A 16,735-nucleotide genomic window follows, 5' to 3' on the forward strand; every position below is an offset into this window, starting at 1 on the left:
GCAAGGCAAAAGGCCTACCTGCTGTGCTATCGCTCCAGCCCCAGCTGTAGTACTTCTAAGTCACACCCAAGCAAAGCCTCTGGCTGGTAACTAATCACTTTGGTTTTGGGGCCATACCGGGTGGGTGCTACTGGCTGGTTCCTTAGGATCACTGCTTGACAGTGCACTGTTGCTGATGATTGAACAGGGCTCCCACTTGCAATGCATGTACTCATATCCTTTGAACCACTTTTTTTTTCACATGTTTTGCGTAAGAAATAGCACAGCGGGTAGGGCGTTCACCTTACAAGCAGCCAACATGGCCAACCCGAGTTCGATTCCTCCGCCCCTCTCGGAGAGCCCGGCAAGCTACCGAGAGTATTCGATATGCCAGACACAGTAACAACAAAGTCTCCAATGGAGACGTTACTGGGCCCGCTCGAGCAAAATCGACGATCAACGGGAGGGCCTTTACTTTACTTTACTCCCTTTCGCCCCTCTCGGAGAGCCCGGCAAGCTACCAAGAGTATTCGATATGCCAGACACAGTAACAACAAAGTCTCCAATGGAGACGTTACTGGGCCCGCTCGAGCAAATCGACGATCAACGGGAGGGCCTTTACTTTACTTTACTTTACTTTTTGTGATTAATTTTGATTTTTTCGTTTTAGATCTATCAGTAGACTTTAAGAAAGAGTCCTGCTCAAATTAGTACCAGATGGAATTATTTACTATTAAATACTGAAGTAGGGGCTAAAGAAGAGTAACGGGTTGCAACTGACCTGGTTTGCTTTCTGAACCACAGCCAGGAGTCCACCCTGAGTATTGCTGTGCATGGACCCCAAAACAAACAAAAACAGTGAGATAGCAAAAAGCACACTGATCTAATTGGTAATGATTTAATGAAAAGAGCCCCAGACAAAAGATGAGATTTTAAGTTATCTATAATGTCTTATGGACTTAAATTTGGTGTTTCGTAGTAGATGTGTATGGTTTTAACTTCCTTTCCCTAAAATGAGGGATATGGGGGGTTTCTTCTTTAACTTTGTTTTTGCATCATACTGAGTTGTGCCTTAGGGCTTTTTACCCCTGACTCTGCACTCAAGGGATCATTCCTGGTGGTGCCCGGGAGGCCAAATAGAGTTTCCAGGGATTGGACCCCAGATCTGTTAAGTGTTTTACCCACTATATGTGTCTGATTCTTAGCAGTTCCTAAAAAACAACAACCACCACCAACCTATTAAAAAACCATGGTTTCCAAAGTTGTTCGTAATATAGTTGTTTCAGGCATTCAGTGTTCCAACACCAATCCCGCTACCAGTGTGACCTCTCCACTGTTGTCCCTGATTTCCCACCCAGGTTACCCAAGCCTGTCCACTTGGCACAGAATAATTTTTTTATATTGCTTGTAACAACTAAGTGGCTAATGAGTTATTAAAATACTTCAGTAAGAGAAAAGTAGTGAAGTTGTGTCTCATAATGGTGATGTTAAAAGTCCTTGAGGATTTACTGAGCTGCTTGTTGCTCCTGAAGCTTTCTGTGCTACTGTTTCACTTACTGAGTTTAGTAGGCTCCTATGCTACTTTCCCATCTGATGTGTTGTGCTCCTATTGCAATGCCAGTATTGTGGACTTTGGAGGTTTTGAGCAGTTGCACATGTGGCCATGTACTCTGGTCTGAATCTTTGCCTTAACATCTTTTGAGATGAGTTGTGAAGCTGGGCCGTTTATGTGGTGGAGGCTGTGGGGTGTGGATGTGTCTCTGAGGGCTTTGGCAGGGCAAGTACTTGTCCATTCCATCCTAAGAGGGCCTCAGGAGTTTTCAGCCTGAAAACCAGTGTACCTGGGAGTTTCATGGGCTTGACATCTCTTTCGCCATTACTCATGAAGTGTGAGGTTGGATTGCTTATAAGCTGGAGGCTGCTGGGGCTTCTAGCAGTATGGTGGTCGTGGTGGGGGGAGAGGGCAGGGGGGAGAGGCCGTCTGCCTGCGCTCCCAGATGGCCCCACACTTGCCTGCCCTAAGACCAGAGTGTCTCCATTTCATCCGCTTGGTGGCCCTTGTCATTAGAAGGTGACGTGTAAAATGTAAAATCCTAATCCTTAGGTGTTAATGTAAAATCCTAATCCTTTTCCACAGCCAGGGCCCTCAGTCCATTCGTTCTAGTATTTTTTTTTCTTTTTTAAAAACCGCTAACTCAAATCTTCGAATTCCTGAAATACGTTGATGTTTCTTTTTGCTGAATATGAAGGGTTCCCTCTTCCCATGACTTAGCCTCCACCTGCTTGAGAACATATATTTTTTTCAGCTATAGTATAACTTTAAAAGGATGAGTTCAAAATAGCTGGTTTTTGCACCTTGGTTTTCTGGGGGCCACACCTGGCAGTGCTCAGGGGTTCCTCATGACTCTGTACTTAGGAATTATCCTGGCAGGTTCAGAGGACCACATGAGGTGCTCGGATTTTACCTGACTTGGCCACTTGGAAGGCAAATGCCCTATCAGCTCCAGCCTAGTTTTTTTCTAGGAGGTGGTAATTGAAGGAAAAACTTGAAAGTCAAAAGAAATGGGAACATCACTATAACTTAGATTTTAAATGTTAAAATTGTTGCATTTTCTTTGTATTGCTCATCCCATGTTTATTGTATCTTACCAACTTGTTCAGCTTGATTTTAGGAACTTAGATGAGAAATATGCATTGGAAATCGACCTATTTTGTGGTGTTTCACCTTTTTTCCCCCCATATGATATTGTTTACCTATCATCTCAGTCTTAGGTGGTATAACTTTATCATACTTTGTGACTTAGGGTATTTTTTTGCCAAACTTGGCCCAGTTCATCGGATTCTCATTGTGCTGGGGATTGACCCAAGGCCTTTGGCATCCTTTGTTCCAGCTTGTTCAGCACATACTCTGGCCCCTGGGTTGATTTGGTTCTAAGTTAAGGCACCCTAACTTACTCCAGTTTTTCATATTTCCTTCTGGAGTCTTTATTAATCTTAAAAAGTTTGAACTTCTAGAAAACATTCATGTTCATTTCCCCCTGTAATAGTCAAAGGTCTCAGTACCATTTTACATTTCATTCCTCCATGTGTGATTTCCTAAATTATTTATACCTACTTTGGAATCTTTGTCAAATCATCTCACAGGTTTTTTGTATTTTTTGTTTTTATTTTATTTCATTTTATACTGGCTATACTCAGGGACTTAAGAGGACCAGAGATCAAACCTGGGTCTCCTGAACGGAAAGCATGAGCTCCAGGAACTTACTATCTTCAACGTGATAGTTGTAGCTTTATTTGTCTTGGTGGCAGGTGGGGGAGTCTCTGTGATACACCTGCCTGCGCACAGCCTGTTGGTGGTACTGGGGGACTCTGTGGTGTCCTGCATGCAAGGCAGTGCTCTAATCTCTGTACTATCTACTCTCTGTCCCTGATTGTGGTCGCTTTAAAATAAGGTCTCTGTCTGTTTTTCCTAATATCCTTCCTTGTAAAAGGAGCTACTGAGTTCTGTCTTTTAAGGGGGTGGCGGTGGGGTTTTAGGAGTGGGGGGGGGGTGTGGGGGGAGGTGTACCAAGTGCCTTACTTCTTGTACTGTCGCTCTGGCCCTAAAATAAGTTTTAATATTTAATAGGGAATGTAAAAAGGAAGACATAAAAATCTCCAATAATTAGACTCCAATGCAAGGAGGACAATTATGAATAAAGAGCACTCTCGCTTTCCAAATAGAACTTATAGCAGATGTGAGTGTTATTGGGGACCCTGAACAAAAGGTTTTGGCCAAGACTAAACCTTACCATTTTTGTTCTTGAGTACATAGAACGTACATAGAATGGGCTGGAATGATAGCACAGTGGGTAGGGTGTTTGCCTTGCGTGCAGCTGACCCGGGTTCCATTCCTCTGCCCCTCTCGGAGAGCCTGGTAAGCTACCGAGAGTATCCTGCCCGCATGGCAGAGCCTGGCAAGCTCCCCCAAAATAGTAACAAGTCTCCCTAGACTAGGGTTTGGGGTGGAGAATATGTTTAGTAAGGTGTCTGTTGTGTTTTAGCCCTGTAGTTCAAGTACACTTTAAGGTGGCCAGAGACATAGCTCAAGTGCAAGGCCCTGAGATCCTTGTACTACATGCTTGTTGTCTACCCTGCTGCCGCCCGCGCTCAAATCTTGAGCAACAAGAGTAGAACTGTTTGCTTGAGCAGTTTGGGCTCTGAGTCGAAGGAGTAATCCTGGGCCCTTGAGCTCTGCGGAGTGCGGTGTAGCCACTTGTAAAAAATAAAGCCAAAATAAGCCACTCAGGGTCAAAGTCTGTAATTGGATTTCGTGTTTAAAGGATATTAGTTTAAGGTCAGGTGTCCCTGGAGAGTTTGAGGTTAAGATGTTTTCCTTGTATCCTGCAGACCTTTTGAATCTCCAGGCCCACATGTGGTCCCCCAAAGCACTGCCAAAGACCTTTCTTGAGCAGAGTCAGGAATAGCTCCAGAGCACAACTGGATTCCCCAAACTTACACACACACACACACACACACACGTATTTATATATATGTATATATAATATATGTAAAATATATTCACACATAAGTGTGAAGGCTGTTTTTTCTTAGTTTGTAAGCAGCATGTAAAGTTGGGATGGAGGAAGGAGAGGTATAAGCCTGATTTTCAATTTTGAAAAAGTTGGGTGGGACCTACATGGTGCTCAGAATCTCAACTGGACTGAGGTATTTGGGGATATATGTTGGTCAGATTCTGGGGTGCCATGCTCGGTGGTGCTTGGGGGCCCTCTAGGGCTACTGACCTAGCCATGCTGGGCAGGTGCAGGGTGGGCACAAAGACACAACCTTTATGGCCAAGTACTAGATTTCTGGCCACAGGCACTGGTTTTTAGTTAGAAAAATGGGAATTAAAATGAAGAGTAGGATTTCTTTCTAGATTTGAACTCTTCAGTTTATAAGCCATTTCATTATAATGAAATAAGAAAGTTTATTTTGAGGAACTCTGCAGACTGCAAGGTGTTTACACGCGAAAGATTAGAAAATGTTAAAATTGAACATAAGACTAATGGCAAGATATATTGTACTCTAATATTTATAAACGTGGGAGTACTCAGTTTCTGAAGTACGACTTAAATGGCAAGTGTGGAGTATAGATATGCTTGTAACTTAGCTATGAAAGTGCTGATAAATATGATGGCTGAGAGTGGATGTCCCAATGAACTACCAGAAATAAAGAAACTGGCCAGGAAGTCATCATGTAGCTAGATAATCAAAGCTTGCAATGGAATTGCATCTCTTAATGTTTAGCTGTTAGAGAAGAAAGAGGACTGTAATGTCCCCCAATTCCATTTCCTTCTCCTTGCTTTTTTTGGGTCACACCCAGCGATGCTCAGGGGTTACTCCTGGCTCTGCACTCACCGCACTCAGGAATTACTCCTGGTGGCACTTTGGGGACAATATAGGGTGTTAGAGATCAGGCAAATGTCCTCCCTGCTGTATTATTGTTCTGGCCCCCACCCCCAGATATTCAAGGCAGAGGAAGAAAGGTATATCCTGATTCACAGCCTTTGCTTATGCCAAATAGAGTAAATTGTTCTACTGCATAGACATAGACTCTTGGAAAGAGATTGGGATCAAATTACAAAATACTACAATGGTGGGTGGGTACCAAGAGACACTATAGGATTAATAGCACTGTGGCACTGTCCTCCCATTGTTCATTCATCGATTTGCTCGAGGGGGCACCAGTAACGTCTCCATTGTGAGACTTGTTACTGTTGTTGGCATATCGAATATGCCACGGGTGGCTTGCCTGGCTCTGCCGGGCAGGCGAGATACTTATTCTTTTGTTGGTGACCCTGCGTGTTAAAATGATGGTTTTGTTTTCAGGCCCATTTGTTAAACTCTCACAAGACTTTTGGGAAAATGTAGGGTGGTAAAGGTAAAGGCCCTCCCGTTGATCGTCGATTTGCTCGAGCGGGCCCAGTAACGTCTCCATTGGAGACTTTGTTGTTACTGTGTCTGGCATATCGAATACTCTCAGTAGCTTGCCGGGCTCTCCGAGAGGGGCGGAGGTATCGAACTCGGGTCGGCCATGTTGGCCGCTTGTAAGGTGAACGCCCTACCGCTGTGCTATTTTTTTTCCCCACTGCTATGTTGCTTCCATTTTCTTAATTTGCTTAGAATAGTATCTAAACAAGCACCTTAGTTGATTTTTATTACTCTTTATCTGCTTTGTAAATTTTCCAAGTTTTACTAGACTATTTTCTTTTTATGCTTGTGAGTTTATGCCTTAATTTTTTTTTTTTTTCTCATAGGAGTTACACCTGGCGGTGTGCTTGGGGGTTGCTCCTGGCAGTGCTTTGGGGGACCACATGGTTTTAGGGTTTGAACCTGGCCTTAATCATGCAAAACATGTGCTCCAATCCTTTGATTTATGTCCCTGTGTCTTAAAATTCTTTCAAGATTATTTCAGTAAACATTTGGGGAGGAACAGTGATTCAAATTAGATGTATTCACTGCTGTGTTATTTTAACTAGGCACTGAAAATATATTCAGTTTTTGGTGCATAGTTTGGAATTGTTTGATAATGTGTTAGATTTTTGTTGATTGCTTTACTTTTGGACCACTTATTCCTGTGCCTGGGTACTTGGGGGTGACCATAAGAGTGCCAGCTCTTGAATCTGGGGCACCCACACAGAAAGCATACGCTCTACTACCTAGAGCTATCCCTGATTCCAAAGATTATTTTTGGTGTTTGCAGTTTTATTTTTTCCATGTGCCAAAGATGTTTTAATGAACTGTGTACTAATTTCCTAGCATATTTTAAAGTGTGTGGGGAACTATGCAGTTTTGATGAACAGTAATCTAATATAAAATTATTTAACATTAATTCACTTATATATATCAAGAAGTTTGCCCATGATTATATCATGATAGAACATTTATGCAACAGTTACTTTAAATCTAGGTCATTTTCTTTTTTCTTGAATGTGTCCAATATTAATTCACTGTATTAAAGACTATAATGACTAATTTAAAATTTAAAGTGTAGGAATTGATCGATGTTTATTGTTATTTTTGAGCCACATCCATCAGTGTTTAGGTATTTTTTTTCCAGCTCTGTGCTCAGGGCTCCTGGCAGAGGGGATTGAACCAGGGCCTGTGTCAGTTTATTAAACCATCCAGTCCTTGGCCATTTTATTGACAACCTGTATTTCCAAGAGGGTTCTGAAGTAAATTGCTCACTAGCCTTTTTTGTAGTATGCAGGAGGGTGGGAGGCATTAAATAGTACTACTTAAAGGGGTTGGGGGTGAATCTTATAATGAGTCTGGATGCACAGGTCACATGGTTCAGTGTTACCACTGGTGATGTGCTTTGGGGTTAGTGATACTTGGGGACATTAGGACCACCCAGCTGCACCCGCAAGGGACCATGCTTTGCCGAACATCAGTCTTGGGGCCTCTGCATGCCACGTCTTTCTAGCCCTTTGGGCCATCTCTCTTAGTGTAGACTTTTGGTCACCACATCTGATGATGGTGCTGGGGAGTTGGGTATTGCTCAGTGTGGTGCTTAGAGGACTGACAGTGCTATCGGGGGATTGAACCCAGGACAGGAAGCTGGTATGAAAAATGGTACATTGATGATAACGTTAGTTTTTAAAATGCTATATTGCTTACCAAAATTGGACTATATAATTGTATTGGAGCCACACCAGTGGTACTCAGTGCTTACTCCTGGCTCTGTGCTCAGAGGTCACTCCAGGTGGTGCTTGGAGGACCATATGGGATGCTGCAGATTGAACCTGGGTTGGCATCATGCAAGGCAAGCGTGCTCTGCCCACTGTCTCTCTCCAGCCTCCCTATGTAACTAACTATAATTGAAAGTGTTTGGGAAGAATTAGTACAAAATTCTTTGTGGTAAACATTATTTCACTTGAATTTTCTGATTGTGTGAAGTGCTATACTGTAATTGTTAGGTGCAGACTGCTGAAGACTATATAAATGACAGGCTGTGATATGAACTTAGGTAGCTTGACTTTAGAGCTTGAAGACACAATATTAAATATTGCTCTTCCCAGTTTCAGTATCCACTTACTATGATGTTCTGATCCTGTACATTTATTTCTCCTATTATTGAAGTAAATTATATTATGTGAAAACTGGGGTTATTTGGTTAAGTAACTCCCAAGCTCATAAATGATGGAGATGTAATTTAATTCAGGTTTACCTAATTCTTTTGAGTTAATTCTCCATTATTGCCTTTTAAAAAATACATATAATAAAGCTTTTTAAACTTAATGTAACATTTAATTGAATTATTGACATGCTTTAAAAATTGTGTTTTGTAGGGATTTATTAAAGATGTTCATGAAGACTCCCTAACAGTTGTTTTTGAAAACAAGTAAGTAGCTTTTTATTGATAGTGCTCTTAATTTTAAAGATGGGTGATGTTGAACTGTTGCTTTCAATGTTTCTACTGTCAATGGATTTGAATTTGCATTTGGGGAGTCTTGGGATTTTTTTTTTTGGTAACCTCTTAGTCTAATTTTCTGCACACGACTTTTACTCATCACTTTTTTTCTGACCTTTGACAAAATTTATTGTGAACATGAATCAGTAAGTAAGTTTTGTAAAAATGGCTGGTGTAAATGAGATTGAAATACGCCTAATTTTTAAAAATCCAGAATGTTAGAATTGATCTTGTAGGCCTCCCAGTGTATTCTGGCAAAAAGAATGCTAGGTTTTTTTTATTGGTATTAATAGAAACTAAAATTAACTTGATACTGTAAGGGCTCGGTAATGTTTTAAATGTGTGAAAAATAATCTGGGCTTGGTTAGGAAGGGTTGGTTGTAATTTAACATTATTTGATTGAAGGTCGGAAAAGAACAGTTTCAGTTTATGTTTAAGTTGCTTTAGAAACAGCCTGGAAAAATAACTGCCCCCAAAGCTGTTTTATGAGGAAGCCAGAATTGAGGTGATTTCTTTCAGCAGTTCAGACAGTGCTGCTGTTTAGACAGTAATGGTGAAAGGAAGCAGCTCCTTGAAGCTATTATTGTGTCCTGCTGTTTTGCCTAGCATTGGTAGATGGTACTTAAAGGAGCAGGAATGTAACTGTGGAATAGCACCCAAGCTATATGATCTATTAGCGCTCAAGGATAGGAAAGAAATTTTGGCAGTTCAGCTTTATACAAAAGTCAAGCAGTAGCAGAATAGCTTGTACATGTATATTTGCTACAAAGATTAAAAACTACCTTTCCTAGATTTCAATTACGGTGTTTTAACTGTTGGAAAAAAATTTACGTGAAAAAATAAAAATCTTTTTGTAAACTCAAAATGAGAATTTATTTGTATCTAGATGAACAAGCATGCGGTGGAGGAATTGTGCATCTTGGAAATTTTGGTGTATAAAGTTGTTCCTTTTGACAGTTTATATACTTAAAAATAATGTTAGAAATAAGCTAATCCTATAGCCGTACATTTGGCAATGGTATAGATGTGACATTTCCAGTCATTATGAATTTAGCTTATGCTGCAAATTCTTTTGCAAATATATGTGTATATATATTTTCCCTTAGCATTAAGTAGTTTAGAGGGTACCATTGTTATTATCAGCAATGTTAATTATAAACTTTGTTGAAGTCATTCAAAATTTTGTTTTATTTCAACAAACTACTGAGAAAATACTTGAAAGATATATTTTTTTGAGAAAGATAAATGAGTTAACTTTGAAATAAAGTTAACTTAAAAAACACATAGTACTAAGCAAACTATATAGCTGCTTGTATTTTTTTGAGAATACATAAAACTACTTAATAATGTCAATTAATACAGAAAATAAGTGATCAATAAAACTAAACATCTGACTGTAAAGCTTCAAAAAGAAAGAAAAGACTAATGAATAAGAGTATAGTGCTTTACCATTTACAAATGTTTCATATACATTCTCATGTGACCTCACAACAACCCTGTGAGGTAAGCAGCATGGATAGTACCTTCTCATTTAACAGATGGGAAAATGAGTCTCAGAGCAGCTGACTGGTGTGCCCAAGATTCTACAGGAAAAAAAAGTATTAATATCAGTCTTTGGCGTAAACATTCAGCACACAACCTCCCTTTATACTTGCCCTACCTGCTTCACAGGGTTAATGAAGATCAAATTAATCGAAGGCTGGAAAAATACTTTGAGGGAGGGAAAGCACTATTTTATTAATATCCACAAACTATAGTTTCCCATGATACCTGGCTCGATGCCCTTCTCCTTCCAGCTTGTGCATGAATCCAGAGTCTTATATTGCTTCTGTTCTCTGCTCAACTAAGCGACTAAGTAAGAATGGAGAAGAGTATGATCCTGTTTAATCTCATATAAATGACAATCAGGATAACTACAGTTATAGCAAATTGAAAAGTAACAAAGAAAGGCTCATGTGCAATTCGACCCACTGACACAGAGTAAAACAAGAGGACATTATCAAGTAGGGCATGATTGCATAGAAGGAAAGAGTGGCGTCAGAGTTCACACTGGTGTGTGCACGCGCGCACACACACACACACACACATATACACACTTGTCCAAGGCAAGTGGTGGAAAAGAGGAGAGATTTGTTCTGTTACATAAACGAGCAGAAGGTTTGTAGGAACCCCTGCAGAAGCAGCTTCTCTCTCACACATCTGTCCAGCTGCCTACAGAATAGCAACACAGGGCCACTTTCCTTCTGAAAATGATTATACCTGTGCTTGTATTCTAAACTAATCCGGCTAAAATATTACCAGAAGCATCATTCTTCATTGTACCGATAAATAGAATGTCTTTAGGGTGATGAATTAAATAGCTGTTTAGATTATTTTTTCAGGATTCACTTTGGATTCTTCTGCTTTTAAGACCCAAAGAAAGTTATATTGAGTTTTTATTGGTGATTCTAAATATGTGTTTGAACAGTTAATGTGTGATAGGTGATTTTTTTTAACATATTAAAAGAGTTCTATAGCATGTGTTCGGAAGATTATACACTATACAAACTATTCAAGTCATACAAAACCAGTTTTCATTGTCTTTTCAATTGAGAAGAATTCTATTCAGCATGCTTCTCCTCCTGAGGTGGTCCATACTGAGCAAGTTTCATTTTCAGTTGTTTTCTTCTACAATCGCTTCATATTTCTCTTTCATTTCTGCCAATTCTAGATAAAGCATCTCTATTTCTGGATTTTCTGGGGTAGCAGCTCCTAAGTGATGCTTTGAAAAATCCAAAGCACTATTAGGTTTCTCTGGTTCTTCATAGAAGGCTACCAGCACCTTGGTGCCCCACACCCCCGACTTCTCCAAGTACCTCCGGAACTGCTGTTGCCCGGCCCAGTGGCTGGAAGACTTGAGGCAACCAGAATGATGTATTTTAAAATGTATCCTTCTTTTCCTTCTAGTTGGCAGCCAGAACGCCAGGTTCCATTTAATGAAGTTAGATTACCACCACCACCTGATATTAAAAAAGAAATTAGTGAAGGAGATGAAGTAGAGGTAGGTATTTATATGTTCATTTGTTTGCATGTGGTTTTTGTTCTAGATAAGAATTTTTATAGAAAAATCTATTTTGCTGCTGGATGACAAATCTTGTTCTGTAGACTTTGGTTGTGTAATGTAGCATTGCTTGAAATTTGGAGTAGGAACTGGTATTCTTTTCTCAGGTCTACTAGTTTGAACTGGCCTGGGTCATTCCTTTGTACCGAAAGTGAAAATGAGTTTGAGAATTTAGTAAGATACTGCCCTTTTACAATTTTGATGTAGAAGAGTTTTATTTAGGGTGGATACTATTTCAGAGGAGAATGTGGGAGGAGAGAGAACAGAAATAAGTAACTTTGTGCCCCCCAAAAAGGATACCTCCGAGTAGTTCCAAGGTAATGCTAATTTAAACAGCCTTGTGTAGAATATGCACGGAGAACTATATATGGTATCAGTAATTGGTTTTGTGTTTTTTCCTCATCTTTGTACAATATTGGTAGCTTTCTTTTATTACAGTGATCCTTAATGCAGTACATTATGTTATATGTGTTACTATATTATACTGTCTTGCTGATTATTCTAGAAAAACTTAAAATATAGATAATGTGAACAGAAACTATTGGCCAGTGATGAAGCTCTTCTATAATATACATATCATTCCCAGCCAGTTACTGTGCCTGACTCCTCAGTTTCAAGTGAAAAATGGGGTCCTTATTGTACTGTTTCTCTTTATTTCATTTTCACACTTAGAGATTTTGCGTATCTGTCTTCAGTTACATTGGCTGTTTGTCATACTACTGAGGTTCAGTGTACCTAAGACATGCACTTTATGCTTGACCCACCACTCTGTCCCTTCAGGGTCTGCTTTTGATTAATATGTCTTTAGGAAAAAGAAACTTGGAAGTAGATATCAAAGGCATAATGAATTTGTTGGAGAAAGAAAATGCCATTTTTAATTTTCAGAAAAGTAATACTGATTCCTATTAGGTGCTCAACTATGCTAATACTGTCAGCTCACAAGAAGTTGAAAGTATTGAAGAGATTTTCAGATCACAGTTTGGTTTATGTAGGGTAGGGAAACTGGAAACATAGCAGCCTTATTTATAAGCATAAATAACAGTACACACTATCCTTAACTTTACTGTTTATTTTTCCATACTGTTTATTTTTCCAGTTGACTTCCATCAGAAGTGGGTGAAGTGGATGATTAGAAGTTTGTTGTAAGGAGACTGATTGTAGTTTAGATGTCTAGGCATGGTATATATTGGGTCTTTCAGAGCATTGTCTCTGATTGGATAGCAAAACAAGGAGAAAAACAGCGGTAAAGTGGCTTTTGAAAATTAGTATGATATTGAATACTTTGTCAGATGAAAAGTAGATTGTAGCTGTTACGCTTCTGGTAACTGTTCTACTGTGTTCACTTTGATACCAGTGAAAATGTGTTTCTCGTATTTTTTCTAACAACATCTGTGTATGAGAATGGATAAAAGAACTTGATTGAAGTTTTTCTTTTTTTTACTTTATTTTTATTTTGTCTCTTAAAACTGAATATGATGGAAGTTATGGTCATGATTATAATCCTAAATTTACATCTTACAGATTTAAATTACCCCCATCACTACATTTCTTGGTTTTCTTTCTTTTTTTTTTTTTTATTAGTGAGACACCATGAGGTACAGTTGTAGATTTACAAATTTTTGTGCTTGGGTTTCAATTATACAATGATCAAATACCCATCCCTCTACCAGTGCTCATTTCCCACCACCACAGATCCCAGTATCCCTCCCCCCTTCCCACTCTGCCTCCACGGCAGGGCATACCCTTTGATTGAAGTTTTTAAAGGACAAGCAGAGAATGACAGTTTTAGAAATGTTCTAGAATTTAGCAGTGAATCCTGTCAGGTGGTTTGTGTGTGTGTGTGTGTGTGTGTGTGTGTGTGTGTGTGTGTGTGTGTGTGTTTTGGTTTTTAATTGAATCACTTTGTGAGATTCAGTTGTAACCTTTACACACTCACGGTTGAAGTCAGTCAGCATTTGTGCCACTTGTCTGATGTTTGGTGTTATTAGAACGATGTCATCAGCAAAGCAGAGGTGGTGTATTTGCTGACCATCTATCTTCACTCCCATGCCTTCCCATTCCAGTCATCTCATGACGTTCTCGAGGGTGGCATTAAAGTTTCAGTGAAATAGTATCACCCTGCCGAACCCCTCTCTTGACATGAATGATTACTTCTTTGTAGAATGGTGAGGTCCTGGTAGTGAATCCGTAGTACAGCTCATGGAGGATCCTGATGTATTGAGTTTGAATGCCCTGATTGGCTAGGGCTTTGATGACTGCTTCTGCCTCAACAGAATCAAAGGCCTTCTTTAAATCAATGAACGTGAGACAGAGCGGCATCTTGAACTCCTGAGAAACCTCAATGAGCTTGGTTATGGTGTGGATATGGTCGATGGTGTTGAATCCTTTTCAGAACCTGGCTGGCTCGCATGGTTGCCCTTCATCTAGTGTTTTGCCAATCCTATTCAGGATGACTTGAGTGAACAGCTTGTAGATGACAGACAGTAGGCAGATTGGGCGATAGTTGCCAATGTTGTGGATGTCTCCCTTCTTGTATAGTAGTACAGTCCTGCTGGTTTTCCACTGGGACGGAACCTTACATTCAGACAGGTAGCGTGTGAAGAGCCGAGCCCGTGTATTGAAGAGTACTGACGGTAAGTTCTTCAGGTGTTCAGGTCTGACTTTGTCTGGGCCAGGTGCTCTTTGTTTTCTTTACCAATGAGATGGCATGTTGGATTTCGGAAGGGAGAACATTGGGAATGACATATCCATCCTGCAGAATTTGGTATGTGGGCAAGTGGACGTGGCTATTAAAGAGATCTGAGTAGAAGTCATGAATAATCTTCTTCATTGCCCTTCTGGAAGATGTGATAGGTACATCAGGACGTTGGAGGGCAGTCATCTTGGTCTTGTAGTTGGTGAAGGACAGGCGGGCATTACGAATGCTTTTCTGCCGCATCTACCAGCACTGCTGCTCTTCTCTCTTTGAGGTCATCCTTGATTGCTTCTCTGCACTATTTTGCCATCTCGGATGTTCGCTTGTGGTTGCCTGAGGCATGCGCCAAGCCATGTTGGCGAATAAGTTCAAGAGTGTTCGAGAAAGACTTTTTTTGTGGTTATCTCTCTTGGCATTCCTCGCACAATTATGGAGGTGCTGAATCATTCGATCGTGTTCCTTGTCAGTGTTGTCAGTGACGGCATTTTCTCATGTTGCCGCAACAGAGCGAAAGAGTGCCCAGTTGGTGGTCGTTTTGGGAGTTCTCTTAAACTTTGCATCCTTTTCTCCCCGCTCTTTGAAGGAGAATTTTGCAAGAAGGAGATGGTGGTCTGATCCTGTTTGGAATTTTGGACAACAGCAACATCGGTCAGGCAAAACCGTTGATTGAATATCACGATCACGACCATCCTGTTATTCGTCGATTGCTTCGAGCAGGCCCTAGTAACGTCTCCTTTGTCCTAGCCCTGAGATTTTAAAAAAAGTGCCATATCCAAGGCTCTTTCAGAGTTAGGAGAATGAGACCCATTATTGTTACTGGTATTTGGCATATTGGGTACGCCACGGGGGGCTTGCCAGACTCTTCCGTGTGGGCAGGTTACATTCAGTAGTCAGCCAGTTTGTCCAAAGTAAGAATGAGATAATAAGATGTTGTGCGGCCGCAAATGCGGCTGCATGCTTCCAGGAGCTGGGTGAGTCTTGGCTGTTGATGGGATTACACGGCGCCAGGGGGCCAGTTGGTGGGTGTGACCCCCGCCTACTGGAATTTGGAGGATCTGGGTGGAGGATGCTCAGCCTCGATCCGAGTAGGCTTGGAGATCTCAGTCCCGGGACCCACATGCCTCTGTTCCTCTGCCAGTACCTTCATGTGTGCGGAGAGTGGTCTCAGCATGGTGGTGGCTGGTTCTGGAGGTCTTCGGCTGCCGGAGCCCTGGTTGGGGCGGGCAGGGAAACTCAACCCGCTCCCCTCCAAGGGGCCCCGACGAGGACAGCCAGGCGCGGGGGCAGGAGACTCTGCCAATTGAATATGAAGTGGTCTATTTCATTGTGGAACCGTCCACTGGGAGACTCCCATGTCCAACGTTTAGATTCAGCCTTTTGGAACTGTGAGTTACCATGGATGGTCTTGGTTGACATGATGAACTTTAACAGTCTGTCACCCAATCTCACAAAGACAATGTTCATGAGAAACAGTCTTGTTCCTGATGTTCCATTCACTCTCAACGGAACGACCATCCCAGAATGCAACAGTTATATATACCTAGGTCTAGAAGTCAACATGACGAATGACCTGGCACTGAGTTACGCAGGAGGAAGAGAGCGGCTTGGAATGCCTTCAAGAGTGTTGAAGAAATAACTAAGAGGACAAAGAACCTCCAGCTCTGAGCACATCTCTTCGATTCCACTGTTCTTCCTGCATTAACATGTCTCAGAGACCTGGGCCCTACGAAAACAGGATGAGAATGCTATTCGGGTCTCTCAAAGAGGAATCGAAGAGCTATGCTTGGAGTATCACACTTCACTCAAATGAGAGATAGAATCCAGAGTTCTGAGCTCCATCAACACTCAAGAATCAGGGACGCTGTCTCATTTGCCAAGGCATCAAAAATCAGATGGGTTGGAGATGTAATGAGATTTAGAGACGACCGCTGGACTAGAGCCATTACTGACAGGATTCCACGGGACGTCAAAAGATCGCGTGGACGCCCACCTACGAGATGGTCAGACTTCTTCGTCAAGACCCTGAATGATCGGTTTGAGGCTTTTCATGTTCCTAGAACGAGCAGATGTCATTGGGCTACGCTAGCACGCAGCAGGGATGAATGGAGACATTACTGGTGCCCGCTGGAGCAAATTGATGAGTAACAGGGTTTCAGGCGATCAAGTAATTGAATCACTATGAGATAGACTTGTTACAAAGTTGTTCATGATTAGGTTTCATGAACATACAATGTTCATACAATGTTGCAACAACCATCCCTCACCAGTGTCCCCAGTTTCCCTTCTACCACCCTCCAGTCCCCCCTCCCCCTGCCTGCCTCTATGGCAGGCAAACTTCTTTCTCACTCTGTTTTTTTGTGCATTATGGTTTGCAGTACAGGTGCTCAGAGATCATGGTGTTTGTTCAGGATGTTTGGTATTCTTTTGGGGAAGGTACATCTGGAGGAGTTTTTTTTAAGTGGGTGGCAGCTTTGGGGTGTGGACATGACTGGTGGGGCTTCCAGAA

At 41.2% G+C, this 16,735-nt stretch overlaps 1 protein-coding gene across 6 annotated transcripts in view; it reads left to right on the top strand.

The window, feature by feature from the left end:
- FXR1 (FMR1 autosomal homolog 1) overlaps positions 1–16,735 on the top strand; it is a 78,309-nt gene that overhangs the window by 14,392 nt on the left and 47,182 nt on the right. For all 6 annotated transcript variants that reach the window (XM_056121407.1, XM_056121408.1, XM_056121409.1 and 3 more), the window contains exons 2-3: positions 8,313–8,365; positions 11,381–11,474. In XM_056121407.1, the coding sequence (XP_055977382.1) occupies positions 8,313–8,365; positions 11,381–11,474 (147 nt within the window). The remainder of the gene's footprint in view (positions 1–8,312; positions 8,366–11,380; positions 11,475–16,735) is intronic.

This window comes from Sorex fumeus, unplaced genomic scaffold, assembly GCF_029834395.1.
Source record: "Sorex fumeus unplaced genomic scaffold, SorFum_2.1 ptg000044l, whole genome shotgun sequence".
Taxonomy (NCBI): Eukaryota; Metazoa; Chordata; class Mammalia; order Eulipotyphla; family Soricidae; genus Sorex; species Sorex fumeus.